Source organism: Filicampus tigris, chromosome 5, assembly GCF_054856515.1.
Source record: "Filicampus tigris isolate MCC_2025a chromosome 5, RoL_Ftig_1.0, whole genome shotgun sequence".
Taxonomy (NCBI): domain Eukaryota; kingdom Metazoa; phylum Chordata; class Actinopteri; order Syngnathiformes; family Syngnathidae; genus Filicampus; species Filicampus tigris.
In genome coordinates, this window is record NC_141221.1 from 2,912,338 (window position 1) to 2,932,089 (window position 19,752).

Consider the following 19,752-nt stretch of genomic DNA (forward strand, 5'->3'; position numbering starts at 1 on the left):
TCATTCCCATGTTGTCGACAATATTGTAAGAAAGCGGCAACGCTGAGTACACGTTTTGCAACCCCAATTAAATGTTTTGATGTCCTGCAACAGTGTGCTTAAAACTCTTTTTTTTAAAATCTCTTCCGTTTTTAATACTGTTATGTATTTCACCACCATTAATTTAATTATTTTTGTAATAGTAGCTGGTCTTGTCAAGCAGACATTATGGCTGGACTCAAACTGTATCATCCAGTAACTGAGACTACGAGTGTGTCCCACTCTGCCGTGTGCCTTCTGTGATGGGTAGAGCTCTCAACCGCATGTGTAGCCACAAACATTCTGGCATAAATACTTTCCTTTTTTTTTTTCTTCCTGCAACAAAAACTAAATGTCCCTTCTCCCCTTTGTGAAAGGATAAAGCCCAAAACAATATTATTAAATAAAGTTTTATTTATTTATCAAAGTGGTGCAACAACCACTATACACAATATAAACATGAACCAGCAGATGCAAACACAATATAAACATGAACCAGCAGTTGTAAGAGCCTTGCAGTTTAAATTCAAGTAAGGAAATGGTTGCTGGAGAACGAACAGTTCACAAAGGGCTCTGCTGTATGACATCTCTAATGGTGCATGTCGACAGGATCTTGCTTGTGCATGTGGGAATTTCTGGTTTGTGTGTACATAGCATGTTCTATATAACACATCTAAAGAGTAATCCTACACCCCAGGGTAATAACTGTTCTTCTTAAATACATGCATACTTAAAATACAACTATGTCACACAACTGTCTCTTTAGTAATCCTCTATTACAGTACGAGAGGAACTATTCCATGCCTGCCGGATTTGCCTCCAGGGAGTCCCAAGAACTGAAGCAGCGATGAAAAAGAAGACCAGGATTAGGCCTTTAGCCAAAGCCTGAGAATGTGGCTCACCTAAAAAAAAGTGAATAATAAGTGTATTTTAAACTTGGATACAACAATCTTAACACTACTATTTTTTAATAATGTAACTGATTCTTGCTAACAACTTGTACTGTCTCACGTTACTATTATCCAATAGCCACTATGAAATTGTTTTGTTAGTTTGTGGTCAATTGTACCGGTACCGGTATATGTGCACACATATGTATTCACTTACATGAGAAGTTCAGAAACCATTGTGAGATGAAACTCTTACCAGTGTAATATTTGGTCAAGGGGAAGGCAAGCTGTGGCCAGCATACATCATTCCTGTTACAATCATACTCTGTGAAGTTTATCTGGAACCTGAGAAACAAAAAGTACAGTATAGTTCACACCCGAGACCAGTAGTGGTTCTTCACATTGTTTGAGGTATTGAACCCCGTAAGTTTTATATATGCATTCACCAAACCCTTGATGATTGAAAAAAGGCAATGTGATTTTTTTTCAAATTCAAAACAAAGGTACATATTACATCAGTGCACAAAATACACCATGCATCAGTATGTTAAGATGATACCACATTTGCATTCTGCACTTCATGCAAAACCTAACCAAGAAGATTTGGCTCCATGTTGTGATGCTAATTGAAAAAAAAAATACTGACATGATCTAAATAGTTGGTATGAAATTACCTTGTGAAAAATAAAAAGATTCTCATTGTGACAAAAGAAACACGTTGAGATTGGTAAAAGATGAGCTAAAAATTGTTGTCATAAGAACAGGATAAGGGACAAAATGATCTGACCTAGCATTTTTAAATGAATTGCTTAAACTAGTATCAACGTTTTATAAGGGGGTTTTGTTGTTACAATTACCTGGTTTTTGGAGGTCCAGTATGGAGAGGGATCTCAATAAAGGTCACTGATGAGGTCACATGAAACATCTGGGCCTCTGTGGGATCTGCACATGGAGATAAATCACCTCCTCCGCAGTCTAATGTCCACGTGGACAGTGTGGATCTAAAAATGGTCAAAAACAAGAAGAATTAGTCTTGCTTTATCGATTAACAGTGTGCTCACGAATTGAACTTCTCTACACACCTAACTTGTATAGCTTGGATGTTCCTTTGAGCAGTTCCTTCAGTCATTTCAGTAACTAAACTCCAAATGTAGATATGGGTATGTGATGGAATCCCGCTGCACGAACCTTCTCCATCTCCGACTGAATTGCTTGAGTTCACATCTAAAAAGCAGTTCACATGACACTAAAGCGGAAATATACAGTTGTTCATTGTATGAGCTCATTAGTCATCCACGGATCGAACACGTTGTACTAAAAGTTACTTTTTCTTCATGTGTACTTACAGCTTATTTTGACCCAGTCTGCTTCTGTTTCAGAATTTGGGTTTCCACTGTTTGCAACGTACGTGGCTGTGATCAGGTTTGTCTGCAGAGAACCAACAGTGTCCCTGGAGGAGACAAGACATTTTACTTTGCTTGAGCACATGTACTACTTCTTATTCTGTACTTAAATCACGAGATTCTCACCTGAGGAGATCACACTGGGTCAAGTTTTTCAGGCTGACCAATAAATGACATCCTGATGTTGAATTCACAGCAAACAGAACTGGTTGTTTCTCAGCAGCGAAACACAGCCCATCACGCACTTTATAGCAGAATGAAGAGTTGGTTCTTTGTTAATTGATTTTAACACAAATAATGCTATCATTCAATTGATGACTGTAGATGATCAACAAAACAATTGTGATTGTATCACCTGGTTTCCAGAGATTGATTGATGTCCTCTGCACAGAAAAAGTATTATTTTGTGTGCTCTCAATTCCGGCAATGACGGGTCTTCCCACTTGATAACCTGTCATTCCAGATGCTGGTGCGTTAAAACAAGGTATATCATATTTGACAGAAACAAATGTCACAGCGTTTTGCTCTCACCTGGATTCCCAGAGTTGGAGTCTCCCACGTAATCTGTAGTCAGGAAAATAGCAGAATACCTCGTAGTTAACTCCACTGCAAAGAGAAACTGATTAGGAAACAAAGCCGCCCCAAAAAAGGATATGGATTATATAAGGAATGTGTAATAGTCTTGTACCGCTTCCTTTGAAAAGGACTGTCCCAACAGAGCGTATCAGGGTGATATTTGTAATGTGATTTATTTTCCAGTAGAATGTGTAATCCAAAGCCAAGGTCACATTCTCACAAACCTGTCTGTTATCTGAAGGGAAATAAATTAATTAAATCACAGAGGACACAGATCTGTGTAACGATGGTACGTTGTAATATTCCTACTTGGATTAATAACTGCATTTGACAGGAAATGACTCAAATCCTCGACCAATTCATCTCTGACTACGACTGTGACATCACCTACAGTAAAGAGAAATGATTTAGTCCAACCATAATGTTTACAGACAGTGTTACAGTTCTCGAAGATGTAATACATACCTCCGTGTCCGTTGTTCAATTGAACTCTCAAATCTGATGGAAGTGTATGTAAAGGGAAAGCAGTTGGACAAGCGTCCAGCAGGTTTACACATTTAAAACTGAAATTCTCCAAAAAGGCAACAGGAGCGTTGTCAACACAGTGTCCAATTGCCATCTATGTGCAAAAAAAACAACAAATATTTTGTTTAACTTTGGCAAAATTAACACAAAAAAGACAAAACATGTCATTGGCACAATAAATCATACATTACTAACCTGGGGAATTGTGAATAATTGATCATCCATAGTAAAAATAGGAGTTCCTTGTCTGTAGATATTAAAAACAGGCGCGGCCAAAACAGGCATTTGGAAGGAGGGGCGGGGTTTTGGTATTCTAAAAAAAATAAATGACAAAAATATCACCCACGGATAATTTAGGCAATAAATCACATGACAAGAAATTAAACAAAACAATTAAATGAGTCCATACATTTTGTCTCCATTGTAGAAGAGCCCCAGGTATGGGTTGTTTTCAGGTGGGGAGATGACACATAGAAAAGGAAACCAATCTGGGGAGTCGTCTCTCTGCGCAGAGCAGTGATAGTCTGGAACTGGAGGGAGCTGCCCACCGAAGGGTCCTGGGAGACAGTGCGACTGAAACAGCTTCAACTCTTCAGTCGAACAGTCCTATTGAAGTAAAGACAAACATGATATTGAGGATAAATAGAGAATATCATTATTATTATTATTATGGTATATTGGCCCGTTTTCTTGCAGGTACCTTGTCACAACAACAGCGGATATCACAAGTCCTCACAGTGAGGTCACATGGACAGGATCCCAAAGGTTCATAGACTTGGTTTGGGATGACCGTTTGATTGTCTACAATGGACAGGAGATTGACATTTACGGAAAATTATGACTCTCTTGTAATTAATGTTAGAGTATATCTTAACAGATTCAGTGTAATTACCAGATCCGGGAAAAGCAGAAATCAAATGAGCATGAATCTTGACCTGGATCACCAATGACGCCTGAACTGTGTTGCCCACACAGGCAGATAACCGCAGGCTCTCCAGGACACACAACGGCTTTGGACAGCAGTCTGTTTCGTTGTCACCACACAAATGCAGACTTTTATTTAGCTGCAGATGAACCCGGAGCGCATTCTGTGGAATCACAATTCAAACATAGGAAAGTCATTGTACTTCAAATGAGTGTACTTTATTATTATATTGTTGTCTTACATTTGTCAGTTTCAGCTTCATCTATGCATGTGGTGTGGTGACGACATATTACGGTTAAGAAGTTGATCTTCCTACCGTTCCAACCAGTTCCTTTGTGACAATCCACAATGTTTCCTCAGCTGCACACGAGGGAGGGTCAATACTTCCTGTCAAAAAACAACAGGCAAAATTGACCACGTGCGTTTCTCCCGCAATCAAAAACGATAAAGTGTTCTTGTTGTTGTATGTACCTGTTACATTAGATGGAAATACAGTGCGTATATTCAGAAAGACGTCTTTTATGTTTCCAAATAAAAGTGCTGAGATTTTCGGTCCAGTGGCAATAATGGACGATGGCTGGAAAACTGATGACATACGATTGAACACGTAACGTACTGGCCTATTTAAAAACATGAAACTGTCGCATTTAAATTCAAACTCAACTCAGAAATACCATTACTTACCTAGGTTTGTGCTATGCGCCCAACAAAACAGTAGGAAAGATAGGAAAGGCACCACTCTGGCCATTTTATCCAAAATAGCTTGCGAAGACTTTTTAAGTTTAGGTTTTTGCTCAAGGAGTCAAATCCTGATTCATCGAACACATGTCTAAAAGACTGTGTTGTTAAAAATCGCAGTAACATTGAAGATTAAAGCTACTTTTGAGTTAAGCGTCGCTGTGCGCGTTACTCGGCGACAAAACATGGTGACGTATATATTAAGCGACCTTTGTATGTTAGCGCGATGCTAAGGCGAATTATCTGTTATCTGTTATTATTATTCGTCGTTACAAAGAAATAAATCTGTATTCCAAAAAAAAACTAAATGTGGCACACGTTTTAGTAGCACCGTATATGGAGAATTAATGGCACCGCCATTTCCCAGAGACAACAGATGGCTGGATAACAACAAATGTAGTCGCGCGGAGAATTTACGTACATCCGGTTCTCAACATTTCTTCCTGTTTCAAAGTGGCGCTTAACGAAAAAACTGGACAAAGAGCGGATTTTATGCGACCATTAAATTTCAAGAACAGTAAATATTTGTTTAGTTTTGTTACACGTCGACAATTTTGTACTTATCTTAAGACGATTGGATGTGATCTTATTTAGACGCCACAGTTTTCTCCCAGAAATACCGCTAAGAACGTCCAAATAATAATACTAATGATAAATAATAAATAAATGATGATAATAATTAGTATTAACTTCATGCAAAACTACCAGAAGTAGTACTTTTAAGACACTTTTTGTGAAATTAATTCAAGTTTTTATTTTTATTTTTAAACTTCGCGTTTAATTTATGTATTTCATCGCAGATGTATTAATTCAAGTTTTTGAATATAGTTTTTTAAACTCCACGTTTAATTTATGTATTTCATTGAATACATATTTTTGGCTCAAAAATAAAACTCCAATCACATAAATTGTTTTGTGTACAATTCGCCCGATCACGTGTAGCCAAGCGTAAGGTGCTCACTGCGCAGACTCCGAAACAGAGTGACGTGGAGACTAAACCAGCGACCTCTGCTAAAACTTTATAAACTAGGAGGAAATTGCACTTCAAGTTGCTTGCTAGTTGATAGTGACCTGACTATGTAAGGGCTCCTCTTATGTATTCGATCTTCGAAAGGAACTTTCTTTTCATCCAGTAATAACACAGGCGTATAGCGATATGCCATTAGCTGATATAACAGAGAGAACCTGTGTATGGATAGCATAAGGACGTCAAGCAAGTCAAGTGTATTTGTACCACAGGATTCAAAATATGACACAGGCTGAACAAAATGCAACTTGCGGGACGGTGGCTGACATTTAATGAACGGTAACTGTCGTCGACCAGCCTGTTAGCTTGCTAACAATCGCAGCCACCCTGAAGAGAAGAGAAGGGATCAGCAAGCTGTCAAAATGGGCTCTCTGCTGCGGGGTGAAGAAATGTGTTTGGCCCAACTGTTCCTTCAGTCCGGATCAGCATATGACTGCATCGGTGATCTTGGAGAACTCGGCATTGTAGAGTTCAGAGATGTAAGTCCCAAAACAGTTTACATCATGTTGTGGAAAACGTCCCTTAAAAATGCATTCATGACCGCGTATCGTAGACAGCATTTATACATTAAAATACTAAAGGAAAAGTGTCTTGTTAAAAGTCATTTTGCCGTGCAACAGCAGTTGACGTTTGTGTGTCTCCTGTTTCAGCTTAATCCCAGTGTTAATGCATTTCAACGAAAATATGTAAATGAAATCAAAAGATGTGAAGAGATGGAGAGGATCCTTGGTAAGTATATATTGATCTGTAACAGAATGCCAAAGAGTATGAGAGAAAGCCAACATAGGTTGGATTGTGTTTAATCTTGTATATTGGAAGTATGAATGCAGTGATTTAGTTCTAGGCCTGGAGAAAGCTATAATTGCATAAATAGTAGTAATACAATAAAGAACAGAGCGTCTTCTCATTGAATTCAATTGAAAGTCAGTGACTGTTGCCATGAAAAATGCCATCCTGTGTTCATTGAACTGAATATGAACTGAACTCTTTTTTCAGTCAAGACTAGAGAATTACTCCCTAACGTCTTTGTTTGTGTTATGCATTTAAAGACTGGTAATAACCTTTTGGGTAAAATACACAAAAGCTCCATACAGAAATTAAACTGCCCCATGTGCTGTCAACAGGCTATCTGTTGAGAGAAATCAAGAAAGCTGACATTTCCTTGCCAGACGGTGATGTAAATCCAGTGGCTCCTTTACCAAAACATGTGATGGGTATTATGGTATGTTCTCACGCTTTATGTTTCACATTTCAGCTCCTGGTCAACATCACATTGATTGTGTATGCATGTGTTCTTTCAGGAGCAACTACAGAGGCTGGAAGTAGAGTTAGGTGAGGTCATGAGGAATAAGGAGAGATTGCAGAAGAATCTGTTGGAGCTCACAGAGTACACACACATGCTGCGCATCACTTGCAATTTTGTGCAGAGAAGCGCTGAGGTAAGTGGGTCATACTGTAGTAGCTGGATTTGTGTACACTTCCTTTATCTTGTGTATGCAACATGGAAGTTGTGTATTAACAGACAGCCTGATAATACAGAGGAATGCAATCATTCATAAAATGTATTCTCCCCGTCCCTTGGTTATGTATTGCTTTCCCCTCCAGAGAGATACGGTGCAAGTCGCATATGAGGAGTTTCCTTTCCTAGAAAAAGACACAATGATGGATTACAGCAGTATGCAGAGACTAGGAGCCAAACTGGGGTAAAAATGAAAACTCTGTTAGTTGTGCGACAAGCAGTTCCTATAAACTGTTGGGAAATGCGCCATATAAATAAAATTGTATTGTATTGTATAAAAGTTTATAAATTAAACTACGCAGGTACCATGAAAATTGCATAATGTTTAGATTTATGGTCTTTGGGGTTATTTAGGATTCATTTTATTAATGCCATTATCAATTGAGGCCATTAACAGTAGTTCTCATAGATGACTTGCAGCTAGCATGGCAACTTTCAATACTAACTCGCTATCCTATTCGCCATCGCTCTGTGATTGACTAGTTTCTTCTCCAGGGTGTCGTCCACCTTTAGCTCGTATCCCACTGAGGGGCGAACATTTTTGAGTGTTGGCAAAGGTAGCGCATGTTTTCTTTGCGACAAGAAAAAAACATGAAAACTGTTGATCCTGCCAAGAACTCAACATTTGCTACCTTTGCCAACACTCGCAAACGTTCCCCCTTGAGTAGGATATGGGCTTTTGGGATCGTCTCCAGTCCATTGCCAAATGGATTGCTGGATAAGTAAAATACATGCATGGTTGGGCTGTTTGTGAATCTTGTTTTCATTTTCTCACAGTTTCATTTCTGGGCTCATCCAGAGGGGAAAGATCGAAGCCTTTGAGCGGATGCTGTGGAGAGTGTGTAAAGGCTTCACCATTCTCAGCTACGCTGAAGTCGAGGAGTATCTCGCGGATCCTGACACTGTAGGTCTTCAAGTTGGCTCTTGTTAGCTGCGTTATGTGCACATTTTGATCAGATGAAATGATGATGCTATGAGTGCTATTCTGACCCATAACATCCCTAATATCATAATTACCGGTATTATTTTACTGTGGCATTTTAAAATTTTGTAACATTCGTTTGGTTACTGCAATCTTGTTTTGTGTTGAATTTGCCACAGTCTGCGTCAAGCATGTGGGGCAAAAATAGGGGTATGAAATACACCGTCTTAACATTTTACCATAATGCAGTTTGCTAAAATGTTGTGTAAAAATAATATCAAGCGATGTGCTTAAAATGATGTTAAGTGAATCTGTTTCTTGGCATCATGGCAGCTAAGTGGTTAGGACGTCTGCCTCACAGTTGTTGTGACTTGGAGTTGGAATCTCAGGGGTACTCCAGCTTCCTCCCACATTCCAAAAACATGCATGTTGAGTTAATTGAATATTCAGAGTTGTCCATAGGTGTGAATGTGAGTGTGAATGGTAGTCTGTATGTTCCCCGTGGGCCGTGACTGCCTGACAATCAGACAAGGGTGCAGCCCACCTCTTGCCCCGAGTCATCTTAGATTGGAATCTTTCTTTCTTCTTCATGTTGTGGTGTTAATTTTCTTAATGAAGCCTTTTTGTCTGTTTATAGGGTGAGCCCACCAAAAGCGTGGTGTTCCTAATCTCCTACTGGGGAGACCAAATTGGCCAGAAAGTGAAGAAGATCTGTGACTGGTAATAATCTAAACTACTATATTGTATTGCTGTAGAAAAGAGAGATCCACCTCTAAGTCATGTTTTTTTCCACCCTAGCTACCACTGTCATGTGTATCCATATCCGGGTAGCAATGAGGAGAGGAACGATGTTGTTCAAGGACTAAGTACTCGCATTCAAGACCTGCACACTGTATGTCCTCATTTTTTTTTTTTTTTTTCATGCACTAGTTCAATTGGTGACAGAACACAAGTTCGGTTTGTTTTACATTGACAATAGATATTCCTTGTAAATTCATTTACTGTCATCTTGTTAAAATGTAATATGCAGAAGTTAAATATCTCTTAGCGTGCTTGCTTCTGAGGTTAAAAAAAAAAAGTGAGGCAGCACAATTAACAGCATACAGTAGATGCACTGAAAAAGTTAAAGCATGCAAATCTATAACTACTCAGGCCTCATTCCTAGTGATTTTAAACCATTTAAAAAAACATCGAAATAGATTATGTCCCTTTCAATTCAAGATAATATGTAATTTTTTTTCAAGAAATGGATGTCATATTTGAATAATCCCCGTAAAAAAATGATGGACTGTATCCAGACCATGTGCACATTAAGACACATGCATAAATATCACATCAAAACACCACAGTACAGACAGAAAAAGTAGCCACAAAGAGTCTCTTTTCGATTAAATGGTTAACCAATTTCCTCTGAGTTAGCGAGTCAGGAAAGTCTCTCCGGACGGGTCACTGCCTCGTAAACCGTTTGTTAGCTGCAACACACTGTGACTGAAAAATCCAATTGCTCTCAGTCCTTGTAGCACATGATCAGCATGAGATCCTGGCTAGGATTTTTTTTTTCCTAGATACTGTACACCGACATGAACTCTATCCTCTTCTGAATGTTTTTGTTCAATTTCAAGATTATTGCTGGAAATATCAACCTTGTGTTTATATCGGCGTCACAAAAATACAAACTACCTGCAGTGTGTCTTTCTGGTAATTCTTGGAAACAACTTTCAAAGTCTGGTATGGTGCTGTTGCTTGCAGGTACTTCATAGAACTGAAGATTACCTGAAGCAGGTCCTGATCAAGGCCTCCGAATCGGTCTACACTTGGGTCATACAGGTCAAGAAGATGAAAGCTATCTACTACATTCTCAACCAGTGTAGTTTTGACGTCACCAACAAGTGTCTTATTGCTGAGGTCTGGTGTCCTGTTGAGGATCTTCCCACTCTGAGAAGAGCACTCGAAGAAGGATCGGTAAAGAAACTCTTAAACCACTACAGGCTTGGTCATTAGTTTGTGAAACTAGGAAGATTGTTTTTTTTTTTTTGTTTTTCGGACTCATTTTTTAGCCGCAGATGCTAGTTCATGTTAAGTGTTGGGCAAATGACTTGATTACAGTTACTAATGACTTCCCCTCAAAATGAATTGAATTATCGATCGATCAGAGCAGAACTACTTAATACTCGGGCTGGGTGACATGTATCACGGAGATGATAGAAAAGTTCCTGTCATGCCAGTTCCCTCCTATCGTTTAACATCTTTTAGGCAAATTCATTATTTACATTTCTTATGCAGGATTATGACAGTGACAAATAAGAATGACAGAAGGCTATTTAAATTGCTGGAGAATTGCTGGAGAAAAGCTTTTACTTAGAGTATCAGTACTACATACAGTAGCTGCCACAAGATGCCTTACTGAATAACAACCAGAGAAGTCATAAACCGCCATAAACCTATGGTGCATAATTGAATGTAACAGTCAAATTAATACATAACGAGGTGAGTGAACACACAACAAATACTAACTACGACATTGGGAAATAACCCTAACCCCCCCCCCTAACCTTGACAGCAACATTTCCATAATTATTAATAACTATTCACAAAAAACAGGGCACCTCAACTCATGCTGTGAGTTCCAGCATCAGCGTAGAACAATTATTTTTATTTGAGCATCTTCTGGTTTTATTTTGTAGCGTTTGTTTTAATTCGTGTTATTTAACAAATGCGGTTTCGACGAGGGAGAAAGTCAGCAAATTAGCGGTGCCTGAAGTTGCATCTTTACCACAACAGGCAAGAAGTATGACGCGGAGCAGAAAACGCTCGTTTGCAAACTATGCCACAAGAAGGTTCCCTCCAACAATGCAAACACAACAAATCTCTTGTAGAGATCATCTTAAAATTGGGTAAACCTCAGGGAATTATTTTGGGGGTTTTTTTCCCACTAAGGTTCTAAGAGATGCTGCCGAGCCTGGGATTTCTCTGCACTTTTTGTTTCAACTTAAAACAAAGCTAAAAGAAAAAAACAACATTTCAGTTGTACGGAAATTTTGTAAACCTTTATTTACTGTAGAAAACTTTAGGGAGCTATTCTATTTGTTGACACTTTTCTTGAACTTTCTAAGACATGCTGCTAAAACTGGGAGCTCCCTGCACTTTTTGTTAGAATTTGAAAACAAAGAGGTCTATTGTCTAAGATGAAAAGAAATACACATTTAAGGATGTTGCAAATCTGAAAAAAAAAGTTTACTAAACATCCTTTAAGGCATTTGAACAAAGTTGAGTGTTGGAATTTGTATTATTCAAAATGTTGACAAATATTTTCCCTATTTACTTCAAATGAATATCTGCTCCAAATATTGGCCTCCTTGACTACTAGTAATCGATATTGGCCCTGAAAAAAAACATATCGTCTATCTCTAATATCATTACCGGAATCGAAAATGCCCTATATCGTGATAGAGGGTTTGTTCCATATCGCCCAGCACTACTTCATTCAATCAATTACTTACAGAAGCAATGTACACAGATATGCCGCTGTGGGGCAAAGTCAGTCACGCCACCAATCAAATGTATTTTGTGATTGTAGATAGAAATACTGTGTTTCTAAAGTAATGACAGTGTTTTGAGTGTCTTCATTTCTGAGAATGTCCATTTGCTAGCCCGCGTATCCCTTCTCCGACCGGTATTTTTGGCAACTAGTGCTTTGAATGAGTCTGACTCATTGTTGTCAACGGCAGCATGTCCTCCACAGCGCAGTGGCTGCCAGTTTGCCGAAGCTGAAAAATTAAGCTTCATTTGTTTAGTTGCGTGGCACTACATCTCCTTTTGTGTTAATGGCAACTAAGGTTGGAATTGCTCAACTTTGACATAGAGAAGCACTTTTACCTTCTTCATTCTTTCCTTTAATTTTGCTGACGAGAAAAAAAGCTGCTGTAACTGTAGATTTAACCCGGGCTCACCATTCCTGTTGTCTATTCATTTGATTTATTTTTTGTCAGTCCTCAAAACTCCCTACTTGTGTGATCTGTGCAACCATCCTTCCTTTCGGTTGTGTCAGCACCTGCCCAGCACTCTACCTCTGTTTGGCTTACAACTAAATTTGACTCCACCCCAGCCAATCAGCATCACTTATGCAGTTGACTCTTGCCCTCTCACAAAAAAAACTTTTAAAAAATAAACTAAAATAAAAAACTGTCTTTTGGTTTAGAGATCTTGCTTGTCTGATGAAAACTGTTAATACTTAAAATAACGTTCTGCGTTTTTTTGGCAGTTCGGCGGTCTCGTTGAATGAAACGCCGTTATTCACAATGCTGTTAATCCCATCACTGTTCATGTCAATATTGGTGACATGTATTTTGTTTGACAGAGGAAAAGTGGATCAACAGTTCCGTCCTTTGTCAATCGCATACCCACCAATGACACTCCCCCTACCCTGATAAGGTCCAACAAGTTCACTGTTGGCTTCCAGAACATTGTGGATGCCTATGGAGTGGGGACCTACAGAGAAGTCAATCCTGGTAAGCGGGCAACCTTTTTCATTTTTTGCTGTGACAGTTTTTGTCGTGGAAATAGACGTATTTGACAAAATATGTATCATTTATATGGAGACCTGTGGCCCACCTATTATATTACAATTACTGTCCTAGCGTTTGAGAGGTGTGACAGCATATATTACTGTTGTTCCTTATTCTTCCCCACTCTTTATTGCAGCTCCTTTCACAATCATTACATTTCCCTTCTTGTTTGCTGTGATGTTTGGAGACATGGGTCATGGTCTTCTTATGGCTGCCTTTGCTTTTTGGATGGTGTTGTCTGAGAACAACCGCAAGCTTAAGAATACCAGGAACGAGGTAAGTTGCTTTCCAACCTGTTTTAGAAGTGTACCTGTATCCTGATAAGGCTGACATGTGACCGGTTGATTTGGTGTACACATGCAGATCTGGAACACGTTTTTCGAGGGACGTTACATCATCCTAATGATGGGCCTCTTCTCTGTTTACACCGGCCTGATATACAATGATTGTTTCTCCAAATCCGTGAACATCTTTGGTTCTGGATGGAGCGTCAAAGCCATGTTCACAGCTAATGCGTGGAGGTAAGGGTTTCACAAAGACAATGACAAAAAAAAAAAAAAATCCAGTAAAGCTTGTAGGATGTGTTGACATAGTCGAATATTCAGTTTTAAACTCAGAATGGTGGTTTAATCTTCTCCCACTAGTGTTCAGGATGTCAAGAGGAATGGCTTTCTTACTCTGGATCCAAATGTAACTGGAGTGTTCAGTGGACCCTACCCTCTCGGAATTGACCCAGTGAGTGGACAGTATTGAAGTCTCATTACAATATAATAATAATATCTTATGGTAGGGCTGCTTGATTATCCCAAAAATATTAATCACGATTATTGTGGTAATAATTGAAATCACGATTACTCAAACAATTTTTTGGTAATAAACAAGACAATGTTTAAGCGTGAAAAAATATAAAGACAAACGAATGTCTTTGAAACACTATAATTATGTAAGTTCCTTTTGGACCAAACAAAATGTATCAAAGTAGTTATTATAAAGTTTAAAAACAAAAAAGGTGCAAATGTATAAATTCAAGTTTGATTTTCTTGTTTAAGCAAACATGCATATGTTTGCATATTCATAATCATTATTTACCATTATGCCAATTTCGTAATCGTGGAGTGTAATAATTGTAATTGAATTTTGATTAATTGCACAGCCCTATCTTATGGTGTGATTTGGTAACATGAGTAGAATATTTTTGGAATAATCCAATCCCTGCAGTCACAGTACAAACATTGTTGGTGTACACAGATTTGTGATGTATTTCCTTAGACTGCTGCTATTGTTGATGTAGCTGTCAAATGCCATCAATATGTCTCACTCGAATCAGCTTTCCTCATACAATTTGTCAAAACAATTTGTTAGCGGTTTATAATACTTTTTTTTTTTTTTTTAATAATACAAAAACAGTTTTTGTTTATAATACAAAACCATTTTTTTGTTATCTGTAAAAATGAAATTCCATATTTAGCTTAGCTGCATACTTAGCTGCTTTGTGCTGCTTGCTATTACTTTATAATGCATACATGTGTTTGTCTTATTTAAGATTTGGAACTTGGCTTCAAACCGTCTTACGTTTCTGAACTCCTACAAGATGAAAATGTCAGTAATATTGGGCATCATTCACATGAGCTTTGGGGTGATTCTCAGCACCTTTAATCATTTGTAAGTATTTTATTTTAATGTTGACATTGGACGAACACAAACTGTAGGACTTGATTGTTCATCTCACTTTTATTCATGAAAACAGGCACTTCAGGAGGAAGCACAATTTGTACCTGGTATTTCTCCCTGAGATCTTGTTCCTGCTGTGCCTCTTTGGATACCTGGTGTTCATGATTCTCTACAAGTGGCTCTTCTTCTCCGCCAAGAACTCCAGACAGGCTCCCAGCATCCTCATTCACTTTATAAACATGTTCCTCATGCAAGGTGACTCAGTGCAACCCCTCTACCCTGGACAGGTGAGCAACTAAAGTGTCCCGCTTACGACCAAATATTGTGCCCGGTCGGGAAATGTTACTGGTACTGCTGGGTTGATACTGAATTTGTGCTTTATAAAAGTCTTTGTCTGACACATGAATGGTTCTTAAACTACAGAAAATCAAATTGAACATTGATAAATGGTCATCTGTTGCAATTAGATCAACACACTGATTGCATAGTTGTGTCCCGAATGCACAAACTTCGGGAAGAAGTGCTAATACCTTCAATCAATTATTCCTTTTTTTGTTGTTTTTTTTTTTTTTTAACGTTAGGGAAAAAAGATGTTCTCAAAATGACAAATAAAAAGTCCAAGATAAAAAAGGATCAATCCTAGGAGGTATTGTCGTTGGAAAGTAATTTTTTTTTTTTTTTTATCAATCATAGCCTCGGTATCCTTCCAAAAGAGAGAATTTTAAAATCTCCATGTATTCATCACACATGAAGTTTAACTGATTCACTGCCAGACATTTTCAGACCCTCTTTTACCCTAACGTTTGAAAAAAATATAAATTCCTGGGATTGAATGGCTGCACTCTGAAAAGACAAATAAATTCGATAATGGCAGCGAATGACTTAAAAGAAAAAAAGTGAAACCACATTTCAGGGAACAATGTTTATTTATTTGCATATGTGACATCTCATTGAGAGATTACAAACAAACACATTTTATTTTTGTAAATTTTATGTAATTTACTAGTTTTCAGAGGCTTTTATTTTGCGGGTTTTGATATTTGCTGAGCATTTGAGATAAATGACAACAATGGATGGATAGATTTAAGAATCTTCATTGAGGGTGGAGAACCTTTTACTTAATTTTTAAAAATATTTTTGTTTTGTTCTTGATGAATTATAATTTTTAGGGGTAGGGTTAAGCTTTTTAATATGCACTATACAATTACAATACAATTAAGTTACCTAAAGTTTACTACATGTAGTTTGAATAAAGTTATTGTTGTAGTCTCAGTAGCATTACAAGATTGATGCATCGATACAAGTTACTCCTGCTCTTGATGTGTAGTAGCACTTTTCTTTCCGCTTGACTTTGTCAATCTTCCCCATTGTTGAGACATGGTAGACTGCCGTTATTTTGTTGTGCCTGTAAAATTGGTCAGCATTGACTGCTCTCCATTCTGGTTTGCTACTAGTGTATCGACGGTAGTTTTGTGTTTGTAATTGCGCTTTGTGTCCTTTTATGTATGTAGAATGGATTTAGGGGCAAACACTTTATAAATGAAGCTGAATGTTGTTTTGTTGTTGTTTCCAGAGCGGCTTGCAGATGTTTCTGGTGGTTGTCGCTGTGCTCTCAGTGCCTGTCCTGTTCCTTGGGAAACCACTCTACCACTATTGGCTTCACAAGGGAAGTCATCGGCTTAGTTTGTACAGAGTGAGTCAAGCGCTTATTTGCCAGTCATAGTGTCTCAAAGTATGTTTAAGCCAATCTGACTTGGTGTCTGACTTTGTGTGCTCTCAGGGATATGAGCGTGTGCGTCATAGCAGTGAAGAGGAACTCTTCTTGTTACGGACTCATGACATGGAGGAGGGCAGCAGTCACAGTGATCTCTCATCTAGCGGCGAGCAGCACACAGAGGAGGTCAGCATAGTCTGTTACTTTGACTCCCCAAAAAAATCTTGGGTAAACCAATAAGCTCCTTTTTTTTTTTTTTGTCAAAACAGTTTGACTTTGCTGATGAGTTCCTGCACCAGGCCATCCACACTATAGAATACTGCCTGGGTTGCATTTCCAACACAGCTTCTTACCTAAGGCTCTGGGCTCTGAGTCTGGCTCATGCCCGTAAGTATGAAGCCTTGTAGTCCAGCCAGCGCAGGTTAGCAACCACTCCTTGATGCCGGTACAACCTCACAGGTGCAGCCGAACCTCTAACTTCAAACAAAGCAACGAGTCTCAAACATTTTACGCCAAGTACCACCTCAAAATATACTTGGCTCTCCAGGTTCCATAATAATAACGACAGCAGAATAGTAAGCCGACGTGTCCATCAAAAACAAGGCAGAGGTTTTGCTGCTAACAGGTCTATTATCATAACCCACTGTAACATAAATGTAGGTCAATTAAATAATATGCTTAAATAATGGTAATGATTCAATTGAAATGCCTTGCACACTTAAATTAAATAAAAAATTGTACTTGAATAAATAGTTGAAAGCAAACATTTCTAGAAGAACTAAATGCCAATATATTGTATTTAAAACTTAAACACAACTGAAATGTACCTGACAAATGCACTGTAGTGGTTTGAAAAGATGTGGACAGCTAGCTCAAACATTGAACTGTTGATCCAGTGATTCATAAGTCACTCGAGGGAGCTTGCATGCCACTAGTGGCAGAGCATCTGCAAGCATCTTGATGTTCCTGTGACTGCAGTTGCACATACTTTTGCGATAGTTATGTTTTGTTTTTATGTTCCCCATTTCCCCTCCAGAAAACATATTTTGAATGGTTCTCAGCGCTTTTTGAAGATTTTAGGGGGAATTTTTTTTTTTCAATGGACATCAATTATATACACATTTTTGCTATTCACCTGACGGCCCAGTCCCTATCCCCCCCCCCAAAAAAAGCTGATGTCGACTTTACACGTTATCATCACACTTTGTATAAGGAGGCATTTTTCTGCACACAGAGCTATCCGAGGTGCTTTGGGCCATGGTGATGCGAGTAGGACTACGAATGGAATCGATTCTTGGGGTGTTATTCTTGGTGCCAGTGTTTGGCCTGTTTGCCGTTCTCACTGTGTCCATCCTGCTGGTAATGGAAGGCCTGTCTGCTTTCCTCCATGCCCTCCGACTGCACTGGTAAGATGCCCTCATAAGTGCATGAAAAACTGACAAAGACTGTATTCAATCTTTTTAATACAAATTCCATTTTTCCTCCCTCAGGGTGGAGTTTCAGAATAAATTCTACAGTGGGACTGGAGTCAAGTTTTATCCCTTTTCCTTCTCTCTCCTGCCTTCCAGCTTTGAACAGGAAGGTTTACTGTGAAGTAAAGGACATTCTCTTGGATGATTTAAATAGCCAAAATGTGATTATTCCAGTGCTTTCATCAACAATTTAATTTTTTTTTTTTTCATCACCACTTTAACCATTTTCCCTTATGAGTTGAACTTTTAAGAGGACCACCGTGCACTATAGCATTTACGAGTTTGAGATGTACCAAAACTACTGTTGTTCTATCTATATACAATTTGTACAGTAAATATCATAGGATATTTTGTACCGCAGTCAGTATATGCTTCACTTTAGAGTACAGTTAATTGTTTAATTTGGAATTTCAATTTTGTTATTATGCCAAAATTGGTTCTTTGTGTTTTGTATTAGGAAGCACTGCTGCCAAGTTGAGAATTGATGAGCACAAGATAAAGTAGGTTTATGTGCAGACAAGGATTGTTAGATTAGGGTTTGGTTATCTCCTAGGATTTGTAATTTATAGAAGAAAAACATCTTTGTATCTTCCCTACATAAATTTCTTATTTCTTGCGCACTATGTGATTATTTGAATTTTTATTTGTCTAGTTCATCTTTTTGCGTTTTGCCAAGTTTCAATTTTAGCACATTTGGTTTCCATACAGCTGGTACAGAGCAAACCTTCATTTAATAGCTCCGCCTTTTGTTGCACTGCTTGCCTTAATGCAACCAAATAACACCATAGACGCCTTCAGTTAGCCTTGTGTTCTTAATTTTTGATACCAAAACACGACATATGATGTGATATCTTTTCATGTTTGTAAATGAAAAGCCTGGAAAGCATGAGATGACATGTTGATACTTTCACAGGATTTTTTTTTTTTTTATTTATTCACTTTTAAAATTCTTCAGAATTAAAGATGAATGCATAGTTGATTATTATTATTTAATAGATTCATATTGTCTTCTTTGTATCTGCCAGTTACTGCACAATCTAGCATTATATGCATGGATAAGTGAATTCCGTTATTGCTGGTTGGACGTTTACTGCATCTTCAATGAGTGGTTAACAGTCACAGCTCAGCACTTTATCAAAAGTGATTAATGATTATGCAGTGAAGTCTGGCATCAGCATTATGTTCAACTGTAGGCTTTTTTTTTTTTTTTTTTTTTACACTTTATTGTTGGCCCATGTTCTCTGGCAGAACAGTCACATTGATGAAAAGATACCACATAGTTTTGACAAACATTGATTTTATCAGTTGTATCTTTTAAGGAAATGCTGTTATAGCCGTGAATCCCAGGTTTGCTTTGCCATAGGGTTAGGGTTACACACTCCAACTTTCTGAAAATTCTCATTTTCTTGCTCATTTTGTGTAAGACTGACACTTTTATTTAATGTAATATGAAATGTTTGGAGATGGCTGAACTCATTTAGATAATTTGTTTAGGAGGATTTAATAAAGTTATTTTTGCACCCATGATAAAAGAATTTTGATATTTTTAATTTGGCAACAGCAACTGTTTTCAAATGGATAAATGAATATTGAAAAACTTTGTTTGAATGCAATATATTTCTATACACGTTGAAAAAAATTATTTTTACCCTCCTTCAAAGAAAAGAATGAAGGACAGTGGTCCCTGAAATAACAAAAGTGGAACTTGCCAATGTCACCAAAAAGAACCTGAAAAAAGTGAAGAAAATGGTCTGTAAAATACTGTCAGAAAGCATTGTCATGCATGG

General features: G+C 38.0%; 2 protein-coding genes across 3 annotated transcripts; one reads left to right on the forward strand and one right to left on the reverse strand.

Moving 5' to 3' along the window:
• Positions 1-412: 412 nt before the first annotated feature.
• On the reverse strand, positions 413-5,512 carry tctn2 (tectonic family member 2). Of its 2 annotated transcripts, none has more exons than XM_086030683.1 (18): positions 5,022-5,512; positions 4,809-4,922; positions 4,654-4,724; positions 4,305-4,500; positions 4,113-4,213; positions 3,822-4,018; positions 3,608-3,725; positions 3,353-3,506; positions 3,197-3,274; positions 3,000-3,122; positions 2,843-2,917; positions 2,667-2,777; positions 2,438-2,555; positions 2,255-2,358; positions 1,991-2,132; positions 1,766-1,909; positions 1,165-1,253; positions 413-920 (listed from the first exon to the last, which is right to left on the reverse strand). In XM_086030683.1, exons 1-18 carry the CDS (start codon positions 5,083-5,085, stop codon positions 781-783), a joined length of 2,139 nt encoding a protein of 712 aa, XP_085886809.1. In that variant the 5' UTR covers positions 5,086-5,512; the 3' UTR covers positions 413-780. The 2 variants fall into 2 exon arrangements, with proteins under 2 accessions (XP_085886809.1, XP_085886810.1); XM_086030684.1 differs by having other exon boundaries at positions 2,667-2,762; positions 5,022-5,511.
• Positions 5,513-5,822: 310 nt separating this feature from the next.
• atp6v0a2b (ATPase H+ transporting V0 subunit a2b) lies at positions 5,823-18,942 on the forward strand. The gene is made up of 20 exons (XM_086030681.1): positions 5,823-6,581; positions 6,753-6,831; positions 7,227-7,324; positions 7,404-7,541; positions 7,708-7,805; positions 8,399-8,525; positions 9,181-9,263; positions 9,342-9,435; positions 10,293-10,505; positions 12,901-13,051; positions 13,245-13,384; positions 13,472-13,629; positions 13,753-13,843; positions 14,652-14,770; positions 14,856-15,066; positions 16,353-16,472; positions 16,560-16,679; positions 16,763-16,880; positions 17,728-17,899; positions 17,984-18,942. The coding sequence occupies exons 1-20, from the start codon at positions 6,465-6,467 to the stop codon at positions 18,084-18,086; spliced, it is 2,550 nt and encodes an 849-aa protein (XP_085886807.1). The 5' UTR covers positions 5,823-6,464; the 3' UTR covers positions 18,087-18,942.
• Positions 18,943-19,752: the final 810 nt, after the last annotated feature.

What these genes read in the sequence shown, in the direction of transcription:
- tctn2 (XM_086030683.1), bottom strand. Translation starts at nt 5,085, where the DNA reads ATGGCCAGAGTGGTGCCTTTCCTATCTTTCCTACTGTTTTGTTGGGCG. An exon ending in GGCGCATAGCACAAACCTAG is followed by an intron (nt 4,923 to 5,021) that starts GTAAGTAATGGT and finishes GTATGTCATCAG; the next exon opens with TTTTCCAGCCATCGTCCATT. An exon ending in TTCTGCTTTTCCCGGATCTG is followed by an intron (nt 4,214 to 4,304) that starts GTAATTACACTG and finishes TGTCCATTGTAG; the next exon opens with ACAATCAAACGGTCATCCCA.
- atp6v0a2b (XM_086030681.1), top strand. Translation starts at nt 6,465, where the DNA reads ATGGGCTCTCTGCTGCGGGGTGAAGAAATGTGTTTGGCCCAACTGTTC. An exon ending in GCATTGTAGAGTTCAGAGAT is followed by an intron (nt 6,582 to 6,752) that starts GTAAGTCCCAAA and finishes CTCCTGTTTCAG; the next exon opens with CTTAATCCCAGTGTTAATGC. An exon ending in TTGTGCAGAGAAGCGCTGAG is followed by an intron (nt 7,542 to 7,707) that starts GTAAGTGGGTCA and finishes TTTCCCCTCCAG; the next exon opens with AGAGATACGGTGCAAGTCGC.